Consider the following 21,176-nt stretch of genomic DNA (forward strand, 5'->3'; position numbering starts at 1 on the left):
CAACGCTTGGTGGCAAAGCACTCAGATTCCAAATGTATGGTATGCGCCAAAGTGCAAAACGTACCGAATCACCTGTCTGTCTAATGATGCAGTGGTTCTGGAACATCAGGAAATCTCAAGAACACATGGCAGGGAAAGAACTGACCACCCTGATGCAGTCGCTGCGCTTTCACAACTGCCTGACACTCTGTGGTCGACGGGGCCCACTGACGTCAGCCTCGCTACCTGTTCACCTGTCTTGTTTCAGCTGAAGTCTGAGGCGCCAATTAATAGACCACAGTACAGACACAAACCAGAAGCTGAGGAGGGAACTGCAGAAACCATTGAAGGGCTATTGAAAGTAGGTGTGCTTGAGCCTTCACAGTCATTTTGGAACACACCTATCTTGCCAGTGGAGAAGCACGGGACAGGGAAATACAGGATGGCACATGACCTGAGGGCCATTAATGCCATACTGCGCACTGACACTGTGCCTGTGCCAAACCCATACACGGCTTTAACCGCCATCTCATGGGACCAAAAGTGGTTTACATGTATTGATCTTGCTAATGCTTTCTTTTGTCTCCCCTTACATGAGTCACTGAGGGACATCTTTTCATTCACATACAGAGGCCAGAAATACAGATACACACGCCTGCCACAAGGCTTTGCACTGTCCCCAGGCATTTTCAATCAGGTGCTGAAAGATGCATTGTCACCATGTCACCTGCCTGAAGGCTGTACACTAATACAGTATGTTGATGATCTTCTCATTGCAGCCAAGTCAGCATCAGCCTGCACGGCAGCCTCGCTCGTGGTACTGAACCGATTGGCAGAATGTGGATTCAAAGTAAGTAAAGAAAAACTGCAGTTGGTCCGACCAGAAGTAACGTTTCTGGGCCGTGTAATCGCACACAGGTCGGTGGGCTTGATGAACACACACAGAGACCAGATTTTGACACATCCTAAACCAAGAACTGTCAAGGAGCTCCTTTCTTTCCTTGGCTTGACAGGTTACAGCAGACAGTTCATTCCTAACTATGCAGGCAAAACGGCCCCTTTAAGGGACCTGATAAAAAAGGTGGGCGTTCGAAACCTTAAGGCTGAATTGCCCTGGACGCCAGCCACAGAAACAGCGTTCATTTCACTGAAACAAGATCTGTCAAGGGCCACAGACCTTGCCACGCCCAACTATGACGAACCATTCTACCTTGATGTTTCTGAAACAAGTGGGGTTGTAAATGGGGTGTTGTTTCAGAAAAAAGGAGGAGGTAGAGATGTGCTTATGTATGTTAGCATAAGATTAAACCCAACAGAGGCCAGGCATCCCACATGCACACAACACGCAGCTGGGGTAGCAAAAATCATCCAGAAAACAGCACATGTAGTGAGAGAACATCCACTTAAAGTGCTCACCACACATAGTGTAGTAGCATACGTGAACTCACAAGCCTTCACCATGACACCACTGACACAACAGAGGTTGAGCAAAGTCCTAGACGCTCCAAACCTGACATTCACACATGAAGGGATCAACATGGCAGATCTGATGGGGTCAGGGGAACCACACGACTGTGCCAAAAAAGCTGAAGCTGAAGAAAAGGTCAGAGAAGACCTGAAAGCGGAGCCCATCCCCGGAGCTGAAGACTGGTTTACAGATGGCTGCTGTCACCGTGATGAAGAAGGACTGAAAGCAGGCTACGCTGTGGTTTGCAGAAGAGGACAACACTATGAAGTGAAAGAAGCTGGAAGAATCGAGGGCCAACAGTCAGCACAGAGAGCTGAAGTAATAGCTCTGACTCGAGCCCTCAGACTGGCCAAGGACATGAAGGTGAACATTTACACTGATTCAGCTTATGCGTTTGGAGCAGCTCACGTGGAACTTGCTCAATGGAAGAGAGCAGGTTTCAGAACAGCAACTAACGCCCCAATATGCCATAAGAAGGAAATGGAAGAACTGGAAGAAGCTCTGAATGACCCAGGCGAGGTAAGTATCATAAAATGCAAAGGACACTCTCAGGAAAACACAATGGTGGCCAAAGGGAACCAGAAAGCAGATGAAGCCGCAAAAGAAGCTGCAGGCTACAAAGGACGAAGGCAAATGGTGGAGGTCACTGCGGAGGAGGAACCAAGCATCGATGTGTTAGAGGAAGCCAGACAGGCTCAGGAAGAAGCCACCCAGGAGGAAAAGGAGGTGTGGGAGAACCGAGGAGCCCGGAAAGAAAGAGGTCTGTGGCGAGGACCCCACGGGCGACCGGTTCTGACAGCTAAGCTGGCTGAAAAGAAAGTAAGCGAGGCGCACGGACTTGGCCATGTAGGAGTGACACAGATGGAGAGAAACTTGTGTCACTGGTGGCACCCGGATCTGAGAAACATGATAAAGGAGAGAGCCCGAACCTGTCTAATTTGCGGGGCACACAATCCAAAGCCAGTGGTGAAGCCAGAAACAGGTAAGTTCCTCATGCCAGAGAGGCCCGGAGAAGAAATCGTGATTGACTTCACCGACATGATCGATCCGGGACCGGGAGGAGTCAGGTATTTGTTGGTGTGTGTGGATGCTCTGACCGGATGGCCAGAGGCGTGGGCGACTAAAAGAGAGGACGCGAGAAGCGTAATTAAATGTCTGATCAACCACTACATACCTAGGCATGGGTTCCCCAAGAGAATTAGGTCAGATAATGGAACCCATTTCAGGAATCAAGATCTGGCAGAGGTGGAGAAAATGTTGGGAGTCCAGCATAAGTTTGGGACAGTGTATCATCCGCAGTCCCAGGGGAAAGTAGAAAGAATGAACCTAAATTTGAAGAATAAGTTAGCTAAAATCTGCGCGCAGACAGGGTTAAACTGGGTTGCAGCCCTGCCGATTGCTTTGATGACCATAAGATGCTCTGTTAACCAATCCACAGGTTTCACGCCTTACAAGCTGCTGACAGGACGGCAGTTTCCGGCGCCCTGGACAGTGGTCCCGGTGGAGCAGCCCAGAAAAAGTAACAGGTCTCATGCTGAATATTTTAATGAGTTGAAAGCTCTTGTGTCCAGTTTCACAAAACAGGTTACCTCTGGAAGACCCACAGCAGGAGGGGAGGTCCCAGACGCAAAAGCAGTGTGGCTGAAAGTCATCAAGCGGAAGTGGAAAGAGCCTCGCTGGACAGGTCCGTACGAGGTAACCGCCCGGACGAACACAGCGGTCCGACTGAAAGGGAAAGGCGACACCTGGTTCCACTGGATGCAGTGTGCTGCAGCAGACGAGAGCTTGGTACAAGACAATCCAGCTATACCAGACACAGGTGCCAACGTGCAGAGGCAGAATAAATCCTCTCACCTGTGCAACGGGCCGAACAGTAGTCTACCTGGGAGGCCGAAGCAAGAAGAACAGCCAAGGAGGAGATCCCCGCGCCAACACAAAGGAGTGGTAACAAATTAAGGGGAGAAAAGCACAAAATTTTATGTTAAGAGTAGCAATTTAAGACGACACAATGCACACATTCGACTTACAGACACGTATTAGGAAGCGTGAAGAGAGGAAACTGGTAAAAATGCTTCTCACAACCACATGGTTGCTATATAAGATAGTATTAGTTTTGGTCATATGTATTTTTGTGTATTTTTGGCAGGTAGCCCAGTGCAACCCACCTGAGCACGGAGGTCAGCCCAGCCCAACACTGACTGAAAAACCGAATACCGAAATGTGGCCGCTGAAAAGACCCAAGCGTGAGGTGTCAGGTAAAAGGGATGGTTGTCTCAGCGCATATAATGGCATGGAACTGGACTACGTTAAAGGGTCCACAAGCTCATACACGTTTGATCTATGTGAAGTGATTAATTGTAAAGGAGCAAACAGCAGCTGGAGGGGATATGACGTGTGGGTTTGCAGCCACCCTAACGTTTGCACAAGGGGAGGGAATCCTCACTCCAGCCGGGGAATCCGCCCTGTACTGGCGTCATACACAGCGGCACAGTGGTGCGCCCCTGGCTGGGGGAACGTGGTAAGTTGGACCGGAGTAGGGTGGCAGCCACAGGTGCCTGAGGGATTGAAGGGAATAGCAATTCAGAGGGATTTTTCTACTGCCCAAAACCCTATCACACTCTCTCTGGGTCCCTGGGACACCCTGCCCAGGTCACAGAGCCCAGGAAACGTGTTCTACCTGGTAATCGGGGTAGACGTCTCGGGTACAGATCCGATAGGAGTAATTAGGATAAACTTAGTGAATCCCATGTCTAACAATGTCACAAATTTTGTTACGAACATTACAGGAAAAGGAGGGGACGGGTCGCCAACCGCTACACCAGAGGAACATGAACCAAAAGGTAGACGAGTGCTGACGGTCGATTACACTAGGCTGAAGCCGCAGGATTTAATCGAGCGTGCCACCGGTTTCAGTGACAGTAACCTCTGGCTGGACTGGGTGGCCCAAAATGCTAGAGAACAACAAGTGTCTAACTGTGTTGCTTGTGCTTCAGCTAGGCCGCGTTTGTTTACAGAGCCCGCTCCACTGTATCCAGGGGACAAATGGGGGTACGACTGTATGCTGCGACTTACGAGAGAAGCGGTGAGTACTGGCAACTGTTCAATTTTGGCCAGCCTCTTCCCACCAATTGACAAGCAGACACAGGTAGGACCATTCAGACCCAAAAAGGATAACTACACGTGCTTTAAGTTCTCTACAGATAAAACGAGATACACGCTGGGAGATATCGACCCTACTTGGTGCTCTGTGACAATCACAGGGAGAACCACCAATATGAAAAATCATTCAACTACATTAATCGGCAACTGGGCAAGAAGTGGGCTATATTATTATTGTGGGCAGAGAACTCTCCTGGTCCGTGTTCCTCTGGGAAGTGTCGGGACGTGTGCAATGGTAAGGTTGGGAGCTCCACTGACATTAATCGGCAACAAAGTGAAAGTCATGCCCGAAAGAAACACACGCACATTGGCAGCCAGACGTAAGAGACACATATTGAGTAAAAGAAGCACTCAGGGAACACATGCATACGATCCTAGAATGGATTCACCCACCTGGATTGACTCCATAGGAGTGCCCAGGGGAGTTCCAAACGAGTATAAATTAGTGGACCAAATAGCAGCCGGGTTTGAAAACTTACCAATAATCTCTGCTCTTTTTCCAGTGACCCCAAACAAGAATGTGGACAGGATAAACTACGTTCATTATAATGTGCTGAGACTCTCAAACCTAACCAGGGATGCCTTTGAGGGAGTAGTGGAACAGTTGGGTCCGACCTCGCTAATGGGGGTCCAAAATAGACTCGCTCTCGACATGGTTCTGGCAGAAAGGGGGGGTGTTTGTGCTATGTTTGGCGACCAGTGTTGTACTTTCATTCCCAACAACACTGCCCCAGATGGCTCAGTTACCCGAGCTCTGGAAGGTCTTAAAACGTTGTCCAGAATCATGCATGAAGATTCAGGGATTGAGAATCCCTTTGAGGGCTGGATGACTTCCGTGTTCGGGCAGTGGAAAGGGTTTGTCATGTCTGTAATGCTTTCTGTATCTGCTTTTTTAGGGATTTTGGTCACCTGTGGATGCTGTCTCATTCCTTGTGCCAGAGGATTGTTGGAAAAGGTAATCACGAGGGCAGTAGATCCCGGGGCAGTGACCCCGGTGTCTATGATGCCATTGATGGACATAGAAATGACTGAGTGGGCTGAGGAGTGACACAGCACCCGGTATGGTGACCTCTTGTGGTCAAGAGGTCAAAAGGAGGAATTGTGGAATTAAAGAAATTGTTTTACTGCTACAATATATCTCATAGCATTAGCATCGCATTAAAAGCATCACATAGGGTTTTAAGACGGCAGGGAGACATTTAATACACTGACACCATATTAACCTTTAGCACAGGTGCAGTGATAACCATTTTTATATTGTTATATCCTTATACACACGTTGCAGTTTTGTGCTTATAAAGAGCTGAAGCTCCCCCAGGTAATTAAAGGTCACGAGCTTCGTTCGGCGATAGGTCTGGACGATCCATTGGAGGAAATGCCAGGGAGCTTAAGAAAGATCACATACATGCTTACAAAACACATATATATCACATAACCTAGAGACAGGCCTGAATAGAGGCCTGAATGTATTCAGCAAACATGTTCCATTTGAGTCTGCCTAGTAACAGATGACGAGAAGGAGAGATCCAGCCCATGGGGACCCAGAGGCCTGAGACTATCGCCTTATTTGGAAGAAGATACCAGAAAGAGGAACTCTTGTGTCTGCATTATTTCTAAAAATTGATCAATGTTCTTAAGATGCAAATTATGTGCTTGTAAACGCATGAGGGGGCGTCATAATACCCTGACATTATAAAAGCAAATTGAAATGTATTTTTGGTGAAGATCCTTGCTGATGTGTGCAGTAATTATCTTCCCGCGCGTATGCTTAAATAAAATCATTGTTCTGACCCAACCCTTCTGGACTGTTCTAGTTTTGTATCTCCCCTCAATTCTGAACCCTTAACAACAACCAAGTCCTGCAGTGGTACATCTGAGTAAAAAAAACTCATAAAATATGTATGTGGGGTAGTCAGGTTGTTAGTTTTTAACTGCTGCAAATCGGCAACGCCTGCCTTGAGAGTGTTAACAGACCTCTCTGCATTGAATCATATCTGTTATTAATCTCTGGCTCTCTTCCACAGCATGTCTTTATCCTGTTTTCCTTCTCTCACCCCAACTGGTCGCAGCAGATGGCCCCGCCCCTCCCTGAGCCTGGTTCTGCCGGAGGTTTCTTCCTGTTAAAAGGGAGTTTTTCCTTCCCACTGTCGCCAAAGTGCTTGCTCATATGAATCATATGAATGTTGGGTTTTTCTCTGTATCTACTGTACAATATAAAGCGCCTTGAGTCAACTTTTGTTGTGATTTGGCGCTATATAAATAAAATTGAACTGAATTGAATTGAATTGTTTAAAGTAGAAGCAAAAGTGTGGATCCGTGGCACAAAGAGTGTTACAGATGAACCTGCATACTGGGTTTTGCTGGGTAATATGACCAAGATACAGTCAGTGGTTGGCCATAAGATAGACTTCTCCTCTTCAGCTGCCCAAAAAAGGCTCTCAATCAAAACATAAACAGACCATCCGTAGTGACAGGTAAAAGAAGCTGTCCTCAAAAAAGAAAAATTCCACCTGCTACTGTGGAGGAGTTGTCTGAACTGGTGGGAAAATATTTCTCCAAGCATAGTTCTGTTCTGAATAACCCATAATGTTGTGTTTAGGGGGTCTACATTTGTGCCTGAAGTGCATTGCCATGTAAATAATTTGCATTTACTGAATATGTACTTACTAACACTGTTCAAAAGTTGAATAAAGAAACAAACTAATTTTTGCCTTCTTTTAATTAAAACCACTTTGTAGAACATCACATCAGTTACAATGTAGAATCCATGTCATGTATAGTTTACAAATGACAAAATGTTTACATAAAATCATGACAGCATTTAAATAATATCACCCACTACTAGCATTCTGTAATTTACGGTCTCTTTTGAAAACTTATCACTACATAAACAGCACAAGACTTTTAAGAGTATTTAACAAGAGCATTTTTCCCTGGTTTGACTAACACACTGGGGCACATATTCACCAAAACGCAGCAAACCTTCACCATATTATCCAGAAGGGTCACCTCTTCACCCTCACATGGAAGAAGTAATCTGATTGTCATGGTGGTATGTAGCATGTAGTTTGAAGCAGGGATTTTGTAGTGCCCCATGTGTAGCGTTGAAACCCAGTCAGGATTTGTTTCATCCATTTCATAGACTGGTTTGCTGCAATAATGCCAAATAATTAGAAACTCTATAAATAGAACGTATATCTACAAAATCACTCATTAGGATGTTTGTTCTAATTTGCTATGACCTCAGAGCGCATTGCAAACAAAACTAATAGGCTACAAAGAGTAATATGAACTTATTTAGAACTTACCTGAATGAAAATGTCTGGAGCACACCAACAGATATCTGTGGATGGTAGAGAACTGGATATCAGCTCGTCTCACAGCTGCTATCCAGGCTAGACGCCTTCTTTTGGTAACATCCGATACATGAGCTGCCTCACGTTGCTTCCAGGTGGGGAAACGATAAAAAGAGAGCCAATTTTCCAGCTTATTCTCTTCCCGATCATGTGATCTAACATTACAACCCACAACACAGGGAGTGCGAACCATTGCTGATGCTTTCGCTCCTTTAGCCCTTTGTTTGGCCTGCTAAAATGGCGCCTCGGTGGTCACGCCTGCTCCTGTGACATCACGCTCCAAAGCCCTATTGGAAAGATAGCCTGGGTACATCTGTGAATGTTCTCAGTCATCCAAGTAATCATAGTCTAAGGAGCTTGGAAAGAAAAGAGTCTGGAGTTCTTGATGCCGTTTCGTCCGAGAAGCATCTTCAGTTCAAAAAGCAATTGATGGAGAGTCCCAGATTTTTAAGCCCTATTGGAAGTGTCCCTAACAGGGTCGTGGACCCTTTTTTTTTATCCTCTGCCTAATCACACAAGCCTAGGTGTGAAAACGAGTGTGGGTCATTATCAGCCAAGGTTTCGGGTGAACCCATTGTGAGACCTTGCCCCAACCTGTGACTTACTGAGAAGATTAACACAAGATGTGAGTGGGCGTTAAGGCATTTGGGAAGGATCTCAAAACTGGATTATAGATGGTAGACAATTGGTGTCATAAGCCTCCGCCTCTTTTCAAAGATGGTCATTCACAGTGGACATAGATGTCTTCTTTCAGTTCTCTTTCAAACATCTCTCTTTGTCCAAAATGTGAACATTGGCATTCTCAAAAGAGTGACCTTTGTCCTTTAGGTGCAGATGTACAGCTGGGTTGCATCTTGCCGAGGTGGCTCTTCTCTGTTGTGTTTATGAAGTGGCTGTTTGGTCTCTCCAATAACCTTGCTATATTTAACTCAGCAGTACGAGGCCCAGATCCCATCCTGTGTCATTTTCTGACTCCAGCCATTTATTTGAAGAGAAGAAAGCAATGCTGGTCATGTACTGGTCCTGATATTTCAATTTTCAATAGTGACATTTATTATGAGAAAGACTGGGAAAAGCTGATGTGGCAGGTCTGGCCTCACACTACATGTTGCGACAATAAATGCTTTGCGGTATTAGCCCTTGTGCGTCCCTCAAAATTTACACTCTTCTATGTCCCTTGGTACCCAAAATGGTCCCCATCCAAAAGGTGATATAGCAATATCATATATGAATTTTTTTTAATTTTTTTTTCACATCAGATCTTTTAAACAACTTCAGACCTATCCACAGATATAAAGTTTTTCATAATTTTTTACATATTTTTTAGGTTTTTATGGCTTTATTGTCATAAACCCCCCTGGTTTTTTAGGGGGAAAACCCCATAATATGCAATATTTTCAAAAAATTAGTTGCAAATGGAAATATTTGGTATGAGGTTATTACAGCCTTGAATAGGTAAATAATTCATAACAACATTGATTTGAATGCATTATTATTTTTGGAGCAATAAGAGTTTTTACAATTTACACCCTTCCATGTCCCTCGGGACCCAAACGGGTCCCCTGACAAAAGGTGATATAGCAATATCATATATAATTTTTTTTCCTTTTTTTTTCACATCAGATCTTTTAAACAACTTCAGACCTATCCACAGATATAAAGTTTTTCATTATTTTTTAAATATGTTTTAGGTTTTTATGGCTTTATTGTCATAAAAACCACTGTTTTTTTTGGGGGGGGGAACCCATAATATGCAATATTTTCAAAAAATGAGTTGCAAAATAGATTATTTAACATGAGGTTATTACAGCCTTGAATAGGTCAATAATTGATAAGAACATTAATTTGGATGCATTATTATTATTGGAACAATAACACTTTATTGCAAAAAAAACAAACTGAACTGATCTGAACAAACTCAACAACAAACTAAACAAAGATGCAATTTACATTATCATACATAGCATGAACCACAAGATGGATAGATTTTGCAGACAGGACATATCTTATATATATCTAAAATTTGCAGCAGTTACGATAATAATGTGCTGTTTGCACGATGAGCACTGCCTCCGCTTTTTGGAACGCTGCTCTTTCTCAGCAAAAGCCTGCCCTAAACTGACTGTGCGCTTCGTGTTGTGCGTGCGCGCGTCTGTGCAGAAATGACTAGTAAGACCAGGCTGCAAACTATTCTCACAGACTTCAAAGATGCACCTAAATTTAAAAAAAGATCATCCTCTATCTTATTGTACAGACGATGATCTTTTTCTGTCTCTCCCTCCTGTTCTGTCCCTGTGCCACTGGGAAACTGAACTGACCTGAACAAACTCAACAACAAACTGAACAAAGATGTAATTTACATTTTATAGCACGAACCTCTAGATGGATGGATTTTGCAGACAGGACATATCCTATCTTTTGCAGCAGTTACGATAATAATGCGCTGTTTGCACGATGAGAACAGCTTCCAAGCTCCCCTAAATTGACCGTGCGCGCGTCTGTGCATTTCGTGGCATCTGTGCAGAAATGACTTGTAAGACCAGGCTGCAAACTATTCTCACAGACTTCAAATGTGCACTTGAATCCAAAAAGATAGAAAACAATCTCTCTCTCTCTCTCTCTTCCTCCGGCTCTGTTTACGTGCCACTGGGAGAGTAACGACTGCCCATCCCCCCTCTGCTCAACAAACACGTGGCTGCTTTTGCACCCGTCCGCTCGCTTGCTGAGAGCAAACACAAGGCTCTGTCAGGGTTCCTGGGTCGGTGACCCAGTGTTTTCAGTTCTGTTCATGTTCAGTTTAGTTTGCCACACTAATGTTCCCTCTTCCTGCTTTCCCTGTGTCAGCTCGTCTCGTGTCATTAGCCAGATTGTGTTCAGCTGTGTACTCACCGGTCTCTCATTATCATCCTCATCAGTCTGTGTATTTAAGTCCTCTGTTTCTACTCGTTCCTTGTCGTGTCATTGATGTTCCTGTGATGTTGTTCCTGTCGCGTGTTCAGTTCAGTAAGCCAGCTAGTCTACCAGTCCATTAAGTTCAGCCAGCCATCCTGTCATCTTTGGTCTCCGTTTCCAATAAACCTCCTCATTCTGCACCAAGAGTCCTGCGTGTGGGTCATCTCTCCCTCGCCTCCGCACACGACCCCTGACAGGCTCATGTGCAAAATGAAGCAGAATAACATTGACAGAGGTTCAGAGAAAGGAAAAAAAACCGGAGCAGGCCCCCTTTGTTTACTTCAAGAAGGCGGCTCTATGGGCCGTTTTGTTTGCGACCGACACACACACACACACACACACACACAGTATATATATATTCTCAATCACATTCACACCACTCTCTTATATCAGTTCCACTACATCAAGACTATTTTATGGTGGTCAGCTGTTTTATTACCATGTATTTTGCAAGGTAAGATAACCATGTCCTGCATTCAAAACTGCATTCACCACCACAGCACCACCATGTCTATGGTGGTGCTGTGCCTAATATTTTGCTCATTGAATCCAAAACCTATTTTTCCTTTATTTTGAAGGCAGAGGCTTAGATCCATTAGGTATTCACGAGAAAAGCATTATCACATGTCAAGATTACAGTATATTGAAAATATGTGATTATAATGGGAGTCAATGGGGCCTGTTAAGGTTCAAAAATATAGGGAAGGAAACACAGGAGGAATGCAAGTAACCACACTGGTCCAAAGGGTAAAGACGATGATTTTAATGAAATGACACGCGTGGGAGAATGAGCGGACTCCGTAAGCAGACAGCCCCACAATCTCATCCTCCTAACATCAAAATACAGTTTTATATGCATCAGAGTATATTTAGTGACGCCCCCTCATTGCGTCATCACATACATCAGCTTCAAAACCACAAATGTTCTATTTGACAACTTAAGGCACAATTAAAAGTACACTGGCTTCCATCTTCTCCCCGGTGGTTTCCCGTAAGCCAGCTCAGCTCTCGCATCGTGCATCTACTGCTTCATCAGTCAACTTTCCCCTACACCCTAACAGTGTGTGTGTATGTGTGTCTGTGCGTACACGTGCGAGGGCGCGTGCATGCTGTGTACTGCGTACGTGTCTGGATGTGTATGTCTCGGCCTTAAATGCTCTCTTTGCTTTCAGTTTCACTTCTGCAAAACATGCTCTGCAGACGCGTTTCGTTTCCTGTCTCATTTTGGCACAAAGTGTATTTTCCTGTCTCTGCCCTCTACACAGAGATCATAAAAGCATTAATAACATTTAAATTATAGATTCAACTCAACCATTTAAAATGGTTCTTCTTTGGACCTGTAATAAAGGCTATAACCATATATTTGAACATCTGAATGCATCTAAATGCAACATCACTATTAATACAGAAATGTTAATGATGATTATAAAAATAGCAGCAACTAATAGCAGGAAAATATTTCTATTCCTCTCAATCCCCTCTCTTGGTGACCCTTAAAAAGGGTCACCATACACTTATAACATTACTCTGACCCTCTCTAGAAATGCCAGCTCCCCCTAAGAACACTCCATGGGTAAAGTTAGGTTCGTCCTTGGTCCCTCTCTCGTGGAAATCTCCTCCTGTAAAGGATAGAAAACACTTTCTCCCTACTTTATTCAAACCTGATTCCAGCTAATATTACTCAAAGCATGAACCTAATTTTGTATTTGGTTTTTTGACTTTTATTTTTATATCTCATTCAACCATACTCAGCATTTGTAAAACTCTCAAAGCACTGCTTGCACGTCTCTGCAGGCTTCCTGTTGGTTCCTTATCTGATCACCCACATCCTGTGCACAAAACTGTCACTGCTGCAAGGGCCTACCTCTCATCTAAAGTCACCTTTCACAAGAAAAATCCTAAACACTTATTCTACTAAAGGATCAAAGAAAAAACAACCACTTTCATCATTACGTGTAAACACATAGTTAATTGCTCCTAACTAAATTTTAGTTGTATTTTAGAACTCCCATTTCCTGGGTGATAACCTGTTTGAATCTATCATTTTATTTCATTTTGCTGCTCTTAATGTAATGACTCCTTCTAACTTAAACTTTATCAGACTTAACCAAAATATATAAGCTTTCTCCCTTTGGTTCTGTTTTAAACAACAACTTTTTTACTTCAACAAGCATTTGTTATTCTGTAACTGCATTTTATATAAGAGGACTAATTTAGAACTGCATGTGTTATCTCCATATTTTACATGTCACCCCATTTAGTTACAACCGAAACTCCTATTCAGTTCCATGCTAAATGGATTTCAGGCCTTTTGCCTGGAATCAATACTGTCAGGTCTTAATGAACTCTATATGTCTGTAAGCGTGTGCAATCCTTCAAAACTCAGGTCATTCTCACAGTAGATTGGCCAATCATAACGTTAACCAAAAGTCTGTGACCCTCAAGAGACGACTCTCTGAGCCACAACTCCGTTAAAGACACAAAAATGCAATGTGTATGAAAAAATCCTTTCTACATATATAATCTCCAATATTATTCATTTGAGTCAGCGAGACTTTTAACATCCTCATAAAAACTCTCCTCTACCCTAGAAATAAATCTATTTACTATCTGTTTCTAAAGCCTACATTATAACAACATTCTAACATTATGTCACTGTGACATCTTATCCTAAAAATCAAAAAGAAATCCCACATTTTCTACTCATCAAATGTTCACTATTTTCCCCAAGCATATCCTTTATTCCCACAATTTCCCCTCTAAATTTGGTGTACCACTTCTTATTAACACCAGCAATTTATCTTCTAAACAGAATTCAGTTCATTTTACTCCTTTCTTTTAACAAATCCTCAGTTTTACTATATCTAGATTATCAAACACCCCAATCATTATAAAATCCTAGTAAAACCCCTTTCAAATTAAACAAATTAAATCTTAAACCCCTCTCTTTTTTGACACATCTCATGTGGCAAAAAACTCAAAATGCTCCACCCAAGCCTAACCACTTAAAAGGAAAAAAGGTTAGTCATTTCATTTCTCAGAACAGCTCAGCAATTGTCCTCTCCGGTATTTTGCTCCAGCCCTGAAAACCTGTGTTTAAGGAACAAAATCAATTAAATTATTATGTCAAATCTTCTCCAAATCGTTGCTCCATCGAACTCTGGATCCTTGGAACTTCCTGGAAACAAAACCTGTGTGTTAACCAGAACTTCACATTTCATACTCAATTTCCCCACTTATGATCCAACCTGTGTCATGACAAAAACAAACTTAAACAAAACAGTTATTAATCATGAGTTACCTCAGTTCATGGTAACTTGAGTTACCTCAATGTTTCCCTTTTAGCATTTGGCATTCTATAATGTAATAACATGGTCTAACCCAAATCAACAAAGCAGAAATTCACTCAAAGGAACATCAGCATCCCCAGATTTAAGTCTCCCACTTGTCCTTTTTGTCAACCTTTTATTTATTTCCCCCCTTGGTCCAATCACTCACATTCACTCACACATGATATTTTTTGCTGATCTGCAGCCTTCTGCGCACGTCATCAGATGCTCCACATCAGCAAAATGAGCTCAATCATTTGTTTTATTTCGTTTTCCTTTTTAGGAAAATAGTTCACTATACTTTTGACTGGATTGACTCGCTGCAATCATTTTTTAGACAGAGACTCGCCGCCACTCAGTCTCTGATTGTAATCAATTATAATTCTGTAAAGCCCACCTGATTTTCGTACTTGGTAATTTTGTCAGCGCCGTCGGTTCATTCTCTTCCAGGCCTGCTTAGAACAAAAATGAAAAAAGAGAGCTGATTATTAGCTCATCAAAGTACCAAACAAAATCACCTGACAGGTTTTTTCCCGAGTGCACTACTACAAAAAATTTTTGGGGCCCCTCTCAGACATATCCATGTCTTAATCAAACACCCTCTCTGGAAATTAAACAACAGCCTCAAAAATCTGAAACATTCTTAAATTTCACCCATTCAACACACTAAAACCTCGTCAAAAGATCAAAGACCGTTTTCATTCAGCACAAGATAAAAACCAATTTCAACAACGTATCATCCTTAAATTATAAATTTCCTGTCCAAATCTGCCCCTCTGAACAGACCTGACCACCGTAATCAACTATCCTGATACTTTACCATTATATTTCGCCAAATACTCTTCAACAGCCCCCGATCTCTCTTGAACTGAAAGCCTCCGACACACACGCACACAGGAAGTGTCTTTGTCACTCACTCACTCCAGCTAATTTGCATAACTCACTCCCTTGTCATACAGCTTCATTTGAGTTATTCCACAACTCTATTTTATCCAAGTGTGTTTTAAGTGTATTTTCTTCAACATTCACACCATTTTAACCCTCATGAAATTAGCAGGCTGATTTAATTACGTATGTTTGTGTTCTTAGCCAGGTTTTAAATCAATATCTGTTCAGTAATCTTCATGAGCTTATCTCTGTAAGGTTAGTGCATTTTCTGTTTGTATGTGTGATTCTTATAAATGTTTCTTTATGATCTTTGTGATCTTGTAAATGTTTCTTTTCCAGTGTTCCAAACTCCTTTTGACAGGGTGTGTTTTCTCTCTTTGGCTCATCACTGGTCATTGTTAATGACATTTCCCCTTCGTCTGTGCCCAGTGGCCTTACCTGTTAAATCCCGTCTCCTCCAGTGACTCCAAGGTCACTCCGGGACTTAGGTTCAAGCAATCGTGACTGCGCCTTGCCTTAGGTTGTCCCAGGGTTTCGAGGTGGGATCTTACCCGTCATGGGCTGTCCAGCCTTCCATGCCCGCCTACTACAGGGGCCAACTGGGCAAGGGTGTTATCAGGCCTAGGGGACACACTGGTTCTGGAAATTAAAGGAGTGTAAACTGCTTTCTTTATTAAACTTTCCAACAATAATTTCACATGTAACAGTTTGTGTACGTGCGTTTTCAATTCATTAATGTAATTGTTAGTTCATGTATTTATTTCTCTCGGTCTGTCTCTTTTCTAAAACCTGTAATTAATATAATTTTATTACTTTCTTACTTTTTCTTAAAACATGCATTCGCTTCATCTTCTTAGAATTTAACTCTGTCTATTTCTCTGGGTGCTCCCCTGACATCATCAGTCACACACACACACCTTCCTGTTTCTGCAGGCACCAGGCAGACTCTGTCTCCCTTTAAATTTCACAGTCTACAAACAATCAGTAATTCTACTAAATCTTGATCCAAAAACAATACACTTTCATTTCATTCACACACATTTAAATAGAGCTCTTTCAAACATCAGGACAATCAACACTCCTTCACACACAGGACCATTCTTTAGGTCAGTTTTATAGCATCAGTCACCCAATAATCTCTTAACTGGGTTTCCCAAGTATATATACTTATGTATTTTCAATCGGAAAAAATAAACTCAACCTGTCATAACATCTCTCATGGATTTTTTGAATTAAAAGCACTTTCAAACTTTAAAACATCCTACTTTTCCTCACAAAAGAAATATATTTCCCACTCCTTTATTTCATACACACGTTTAAAGGTTCTAACCTCTTTAGTCATTCAGTAATCGTCTCACACACTGCCTTTTCTTTCAAACTCCCCCTTTTCACTTACTCAGACAAATCACACAGTCACTCAAATCAAATACTGACAGCATTCACACAGTTAAAATCACACAAAATACGCTTTCATACGAGTATTTTGGACATGGCTTCCATGATCAGAAAGAGCAAGTCAAAAGGAAAAAGAAAAAGAAAACTGAAACCTCTCATCGTCTCACACCCCGCTTCTCCCCCCACACACATAACTGAAAATAAAACACACCAACATTTATGGCTCACGAAATATACATCTATCCAAATTCAGTCATTTACTATACATCCACACTAATATATTCAAACTGTATTTACACTCTCATAATAAGCAAAACCAACCTCTCATATACAGGCATTTAGCAAAAAGCTCTCAGTCCTCTCGAAATTGAAACCACCCTCTCTGCGCGTCTCCGCTGCTCATTTGCATTTACACACCATCAGTGCACATCCGGCTGTGGATCACTGACACAGAGACTGATCCTACTCATAGATCTCATATTTTATATTACAGACGTCTTTAATTACAACTGCACAGATTTTAGGCCTCTTAAATCCTATAAATTTCGACAAATTTATCCATAACGGTCCGACCGATAAAGTCCCTGACTTTTTTGCGACCAATTTTAGCCAGTATTCCGTCCCTGACGGTGGCCCGATTGCTAATGCCCTAACCAAATTTATCGTAGCCAAAAAAGCGCAAATAGGAGACTCTAACTCCTAGCAATTTCGGAGGTTCCCAAGTTCTCCCCCGCTGTCGACGGTACTATCCCTACTGTCCAGTAGGTCTAAGGTCAGCGTCCTGCCTTAGCGCAAGCGTTACCAAGGAGAAAAATGCGCTTCTTAAGGGTCCCAGACTCCTCGTCCTCAAGTAATTTTAGAATAATTTGAAACAACAATCTACACCCAAAACAGGATTAAGATTAAGGACAACCCTCAACAGTTTTGGAGATTCCCGAGTCCTCCTCGAATGTTGCCCGAAACTATCCCTAGTCGCCGCTAGGTGAAGGATAGATTTCTCTATCCAGCAGGGAGCGTCACCTCCGAGAAAGTTCTTAAGAGTTGCATAACCAATGGGACTTGAACCCACACAATGACCAAATTCCCTATCATTCTAAGAGTTCACTCAGCAGTCCAACTGCTTTAATTCTCTTTTCATTCCTTTACTCTTTACTTATTTTCTCTTATTCTCTTTACTCTTTACTTATTTTCAACGTTTCATCATCTTTACTTCAACTTATACTTTAGTTCTCATGAGATTTTCACCAAAATCAAAACAGACATCTATCAGTGATTTCAGTGAGTAGACTTTTAATTTTGTAATGATGTCCAATCTGGCACACTTAGAAATTCAACAGGTGGTGCCTACCTTTTGTTATATGCCGGCTTGTCACTCACTTTGACCACTGACCAATGCCTGAGCGCCTGACGCCTCGGACCTTTCTCCATCCTGTCTCACTTCCCCCCTCGGACGAAGCCCCCAAATGTTAAGGTTCAAAAATATAGGGAAGGAAACACAGGAGGAATGCAAGTAACCACACTGGTCCAAAGGGTAAAGACGATGATTTTAATGAAATGACACGCGTGGGAGAATGAGCGGACTCCGTAAGCAGACAGCCCCACAATCTCATCCTCCTAACATCAAAATACAGTTTTATATGCATCAGAGTATATTTAGTGACGCCCCCTCATTGCGTCATCACATACATCAGCTTCAAAACCACAAATGTTCTATTTGACAACTTAAGGCACAATTAAAAGTACACTGGCTTCCATCTTCTCCCCGGTGGTTTCCCGTAAGCCAGCTCCGCTCTCGCATCGTGCATCTACTGCTTCATCAGTCAACTTTCCCCTACACCCTAACAGTGTGTGTGTATGTGTGTCTGTGCGTACACGTGCGAGGGCGCGTGCATGCTGTGTACTGCGTACGTGTCTGGATGTGTATGTCTCGGCCTTAAATGCTCTCTTTGCTTTCAGTTTCACTTCTGCAAAAGTATGCTCTGCAGACGCGTTTCGTTTCCTGTCTCATTTTGGCACAAAGTGTATTTTCCTGTCTCTGCCCTCTACACAGAGATCATAAAAGCATTAATAACATTTAAATTATAGATTCAACTCAACCATTTAAAATGGTTCTTCTTTGGACCTGTAATAAAGGCTATAACCATATATTTGAACATCTGAATGCATCTAAATGCAACATCACTATTAATACAGAAATGTTAATGATGATTATAAAAATAGCAGCAACTAATAGCAGGAAAATATTTCTATTCCTCTCAGGCCCAAAATGGTACGAGGGATACAGGAGGTAGTACATACTCTCCTGCCCCCTCAGACTGTCTCACCCTGTCCCTCTCAGCAGATGACATCAAAAAAGAATTGGGCAGACTCCACTCCGGCAAAGCTGCTGGCCCTGATGGTGTCAGTCCCAGGGCCCTCAGGTGCTGTGCTTCCCAGCTGTCTGGAGTTCTACAACGGATCTTCAACATGAGCCTGGAAATGCAGAGAGTCCCATCACTCTGGAAGACATCCTGCCTGGTTCCTGTCCCTAAAAAGATCAACCCGTCGACCCCCAGTGACTACAGGCCAGTGGCTCTGACCTCACATGTCATGAAGACGCTGGAGAGACTTATCCTGAAACATCTGCGTCTGCTGGTGGAGCCTTGGCTGGACCCCCTGCAGTTTGCTTATCAACCTCGTATCGGCGTGGAGGATGCCATCATCTACCTGCTGGACCAGGCTTATTCTCATCTGGACATTGTTGAGAGCACTGTGAGGGTCATGTTCTTTGACTTCTCCAGTGCTTTTAACACGATCAGACCATCACTGCTGGGGAATAAGCTCACGGAAATGCAGGTGGACGCCCCACTGGTAGGTTGGATTACGGACTATTTAACAAGTCGACCACAGCATGTCCGACTGAAGAGCTGCCGCTCAGATAACATCCTGAGCAGCACAGGGGCGCCGCAGGGGACGGTCCTATCACCCTTCCTCTTCACCCTCTACACATCTGACTTCAGGTACAAGTCTCAGTCATGTCATCTGCAGAAATTCTCTGATGACTCTGCCATCGTGGGCTGTATCAGGGATGGACAGGAGGAGGAGTACAGGAGTGTGGTGGACAGCTTTGTCGAGTGGTGTGAGCTAAACCACCTACAACTTAACATCACAAAGACAAAAGAACTGATCGTGGACTTTAGGAAGCAGGCTCCTCCTCCTAACCCTGTCACCATCGGAGGGGCTGATGTGGAGATCGTTGAGGACTACTGGTACCTGGGGGTACACTTGGACTGTAAACTGGACTGGACCAAGAACACCAATGCTATCTTCAAAAAAGGGCAGAGTCGGCTTTTCCTACTGAGGCGGCTCAGGTCCTTCAATGTTGGTAGGAAAATGCTGACCATGTTCTATCACTCGGTGTTGGAGAGCGTCGTGTTCTTTGCAGCAGTGTGCTGGGGAAGTGGGGTGAAGACAGCTGATGCCAACAGGCTGAACAAACCGATTAGAAAGGCCGGTTCTGTCCTGGGTGTCAGACTTGAGAACCTGGAGGAGGTGTCTGAGAGGAGAATGCTAAAAAAGCTTCTTTCTATCATGGACAACCCCTCCCACCCCATGCACGCCCCCATGATGGACCATCGGAGCAAACGCAGCAAAAGACTCATTGCCCCGAAATGCAAAACTGACCGCCACAGGAAATCTTTTGTACCAGTGGCAATAAGACTGTTTAACTCTTCCTCACTCTGTAGGTGATTCTCCTGAGACGATTACCAATGTTATTCTGTTCCTTGTCAGACCGTGCAATATTACCCAACAGTACCTTATTGAATATTGAATATTTGTTTCATCCCCCCATCATACACTGCTACTCCCTTTATTCTATTGCACATTACTATGTCACTTTCTAGAACCGCCTGCACTGATAGTTAAGTTATTTATTCACCAGGATATAGTTATGTATATTACTTTGTTAGAGTTATTTGATACTATGTCTTGCACTATCCTACTACTGTACATTACTCTATACTACTATTCTTATTGTATATATTGTATATCATCTTATTTATCTGTTCCTCTGTCTCTCCTGCTGCTTTGAGCATGTACATGACAAAAGAATTTCCCTCAGGATAAATAAAGTTGTTCTTATTCTTATTTTTATTCTTATATGTGAATCTCCTTTACTATACACCACACCATAGAGGGGATCATTGAATTTTAAAAATAATCCTAAAACACACATCCTGGCCAAGTTTCATGCAACTGGTCTTTAAAATGACTGATATATTGAGAATCAAAAATCCAAAAGTACCCCAAATGGTCCCTTTTTTCACGAGGAACGCACAAGGTTAAAGAGGAGATCAGTTGACTTATTTTAGCAGCTATAAGATGAGCCTTCAATGTAAGTAAAAAAAAAAAGACCTTTCATGTGCTATAACCTGGTTTTCAAATAACCCATGTAAGTTTCCCAAAATGCACTTTTTAAGATTTTCTCCAGTAAATTATCTGAAAACCTACAAAAGATTCAAGGTACAAATCCTTGTTTTGGTTCTTCTAAGTCGCTAACATTAAACTAATAAAAGCTGAAACTGTGATATATCCCATTGTTTCAATAGGAAAAACAAACCTGGTTGTAGGAAAAATATCTTTAGAATCTGACATTTGACTTGGTTAGAA

General features: G+C 42.8%; 1 protein-coding gene and 1 long non-coding RNA gene across 2 annotated transcripts; one reads left to right on the top strand and one right to left on the bottom strand.

The window, feature by feature from the left end:
* The first annotated feature begins 299 nt into the window (after positions 1-299).
* On the top strand, positions 300-6,581 carry LOC112847982 (uncharacterized). The gene is made up of 2 exons (XM_025910654.1): positions 300-3,388; positions 5,503-6,581. The coding sequence occupies exons 1-2, from the start codon at positions 422-424 to the stop codon at positions 5,563-5,565; spliced, it is 3,030 nt and encodes a 1,009-aa protein (XP_025766439.1). The 5' UTR covers positions 300-421; the 3' UTR covers positions 5,566-6,581.
* Positions 6,582-7,859: 1,278 nt separating this feature from the next.
* LOC112848079 (uncharacterized) lies at positions 7,860-18,107 on the bottom strand. Its single transcript, XR_003222024.1, has 3 exons — positions 17,875-18,107; positions 14,090-14,092; positions 7,860-7,871 (listed from the first exon to the last, which is right to left on the bottom strand). It is a non-coding gene; the product is annotated as an uncharacterized LOC112848079 (long non-coding RNA).
* Positions 18,108-21,176: the final 3,069 nt, after the last annotated feature.

The sequence above is a fragment of the Oreochromis niloticus genome, linkage group LG10, assembly GCF_001858045.2.
Source record: "Oreochromis niloticus isolate F11D_XX linkage group LG10, O_niloticus_UMD_NMBU, whole genome shotgun sequence".
Taxonomy (NCBI): Eukaryota; Metazoa; Chordata; class Actinopteri; order Cichliformes; family Cichlidae; genus Oreochromis; species Oreochromis niloticus.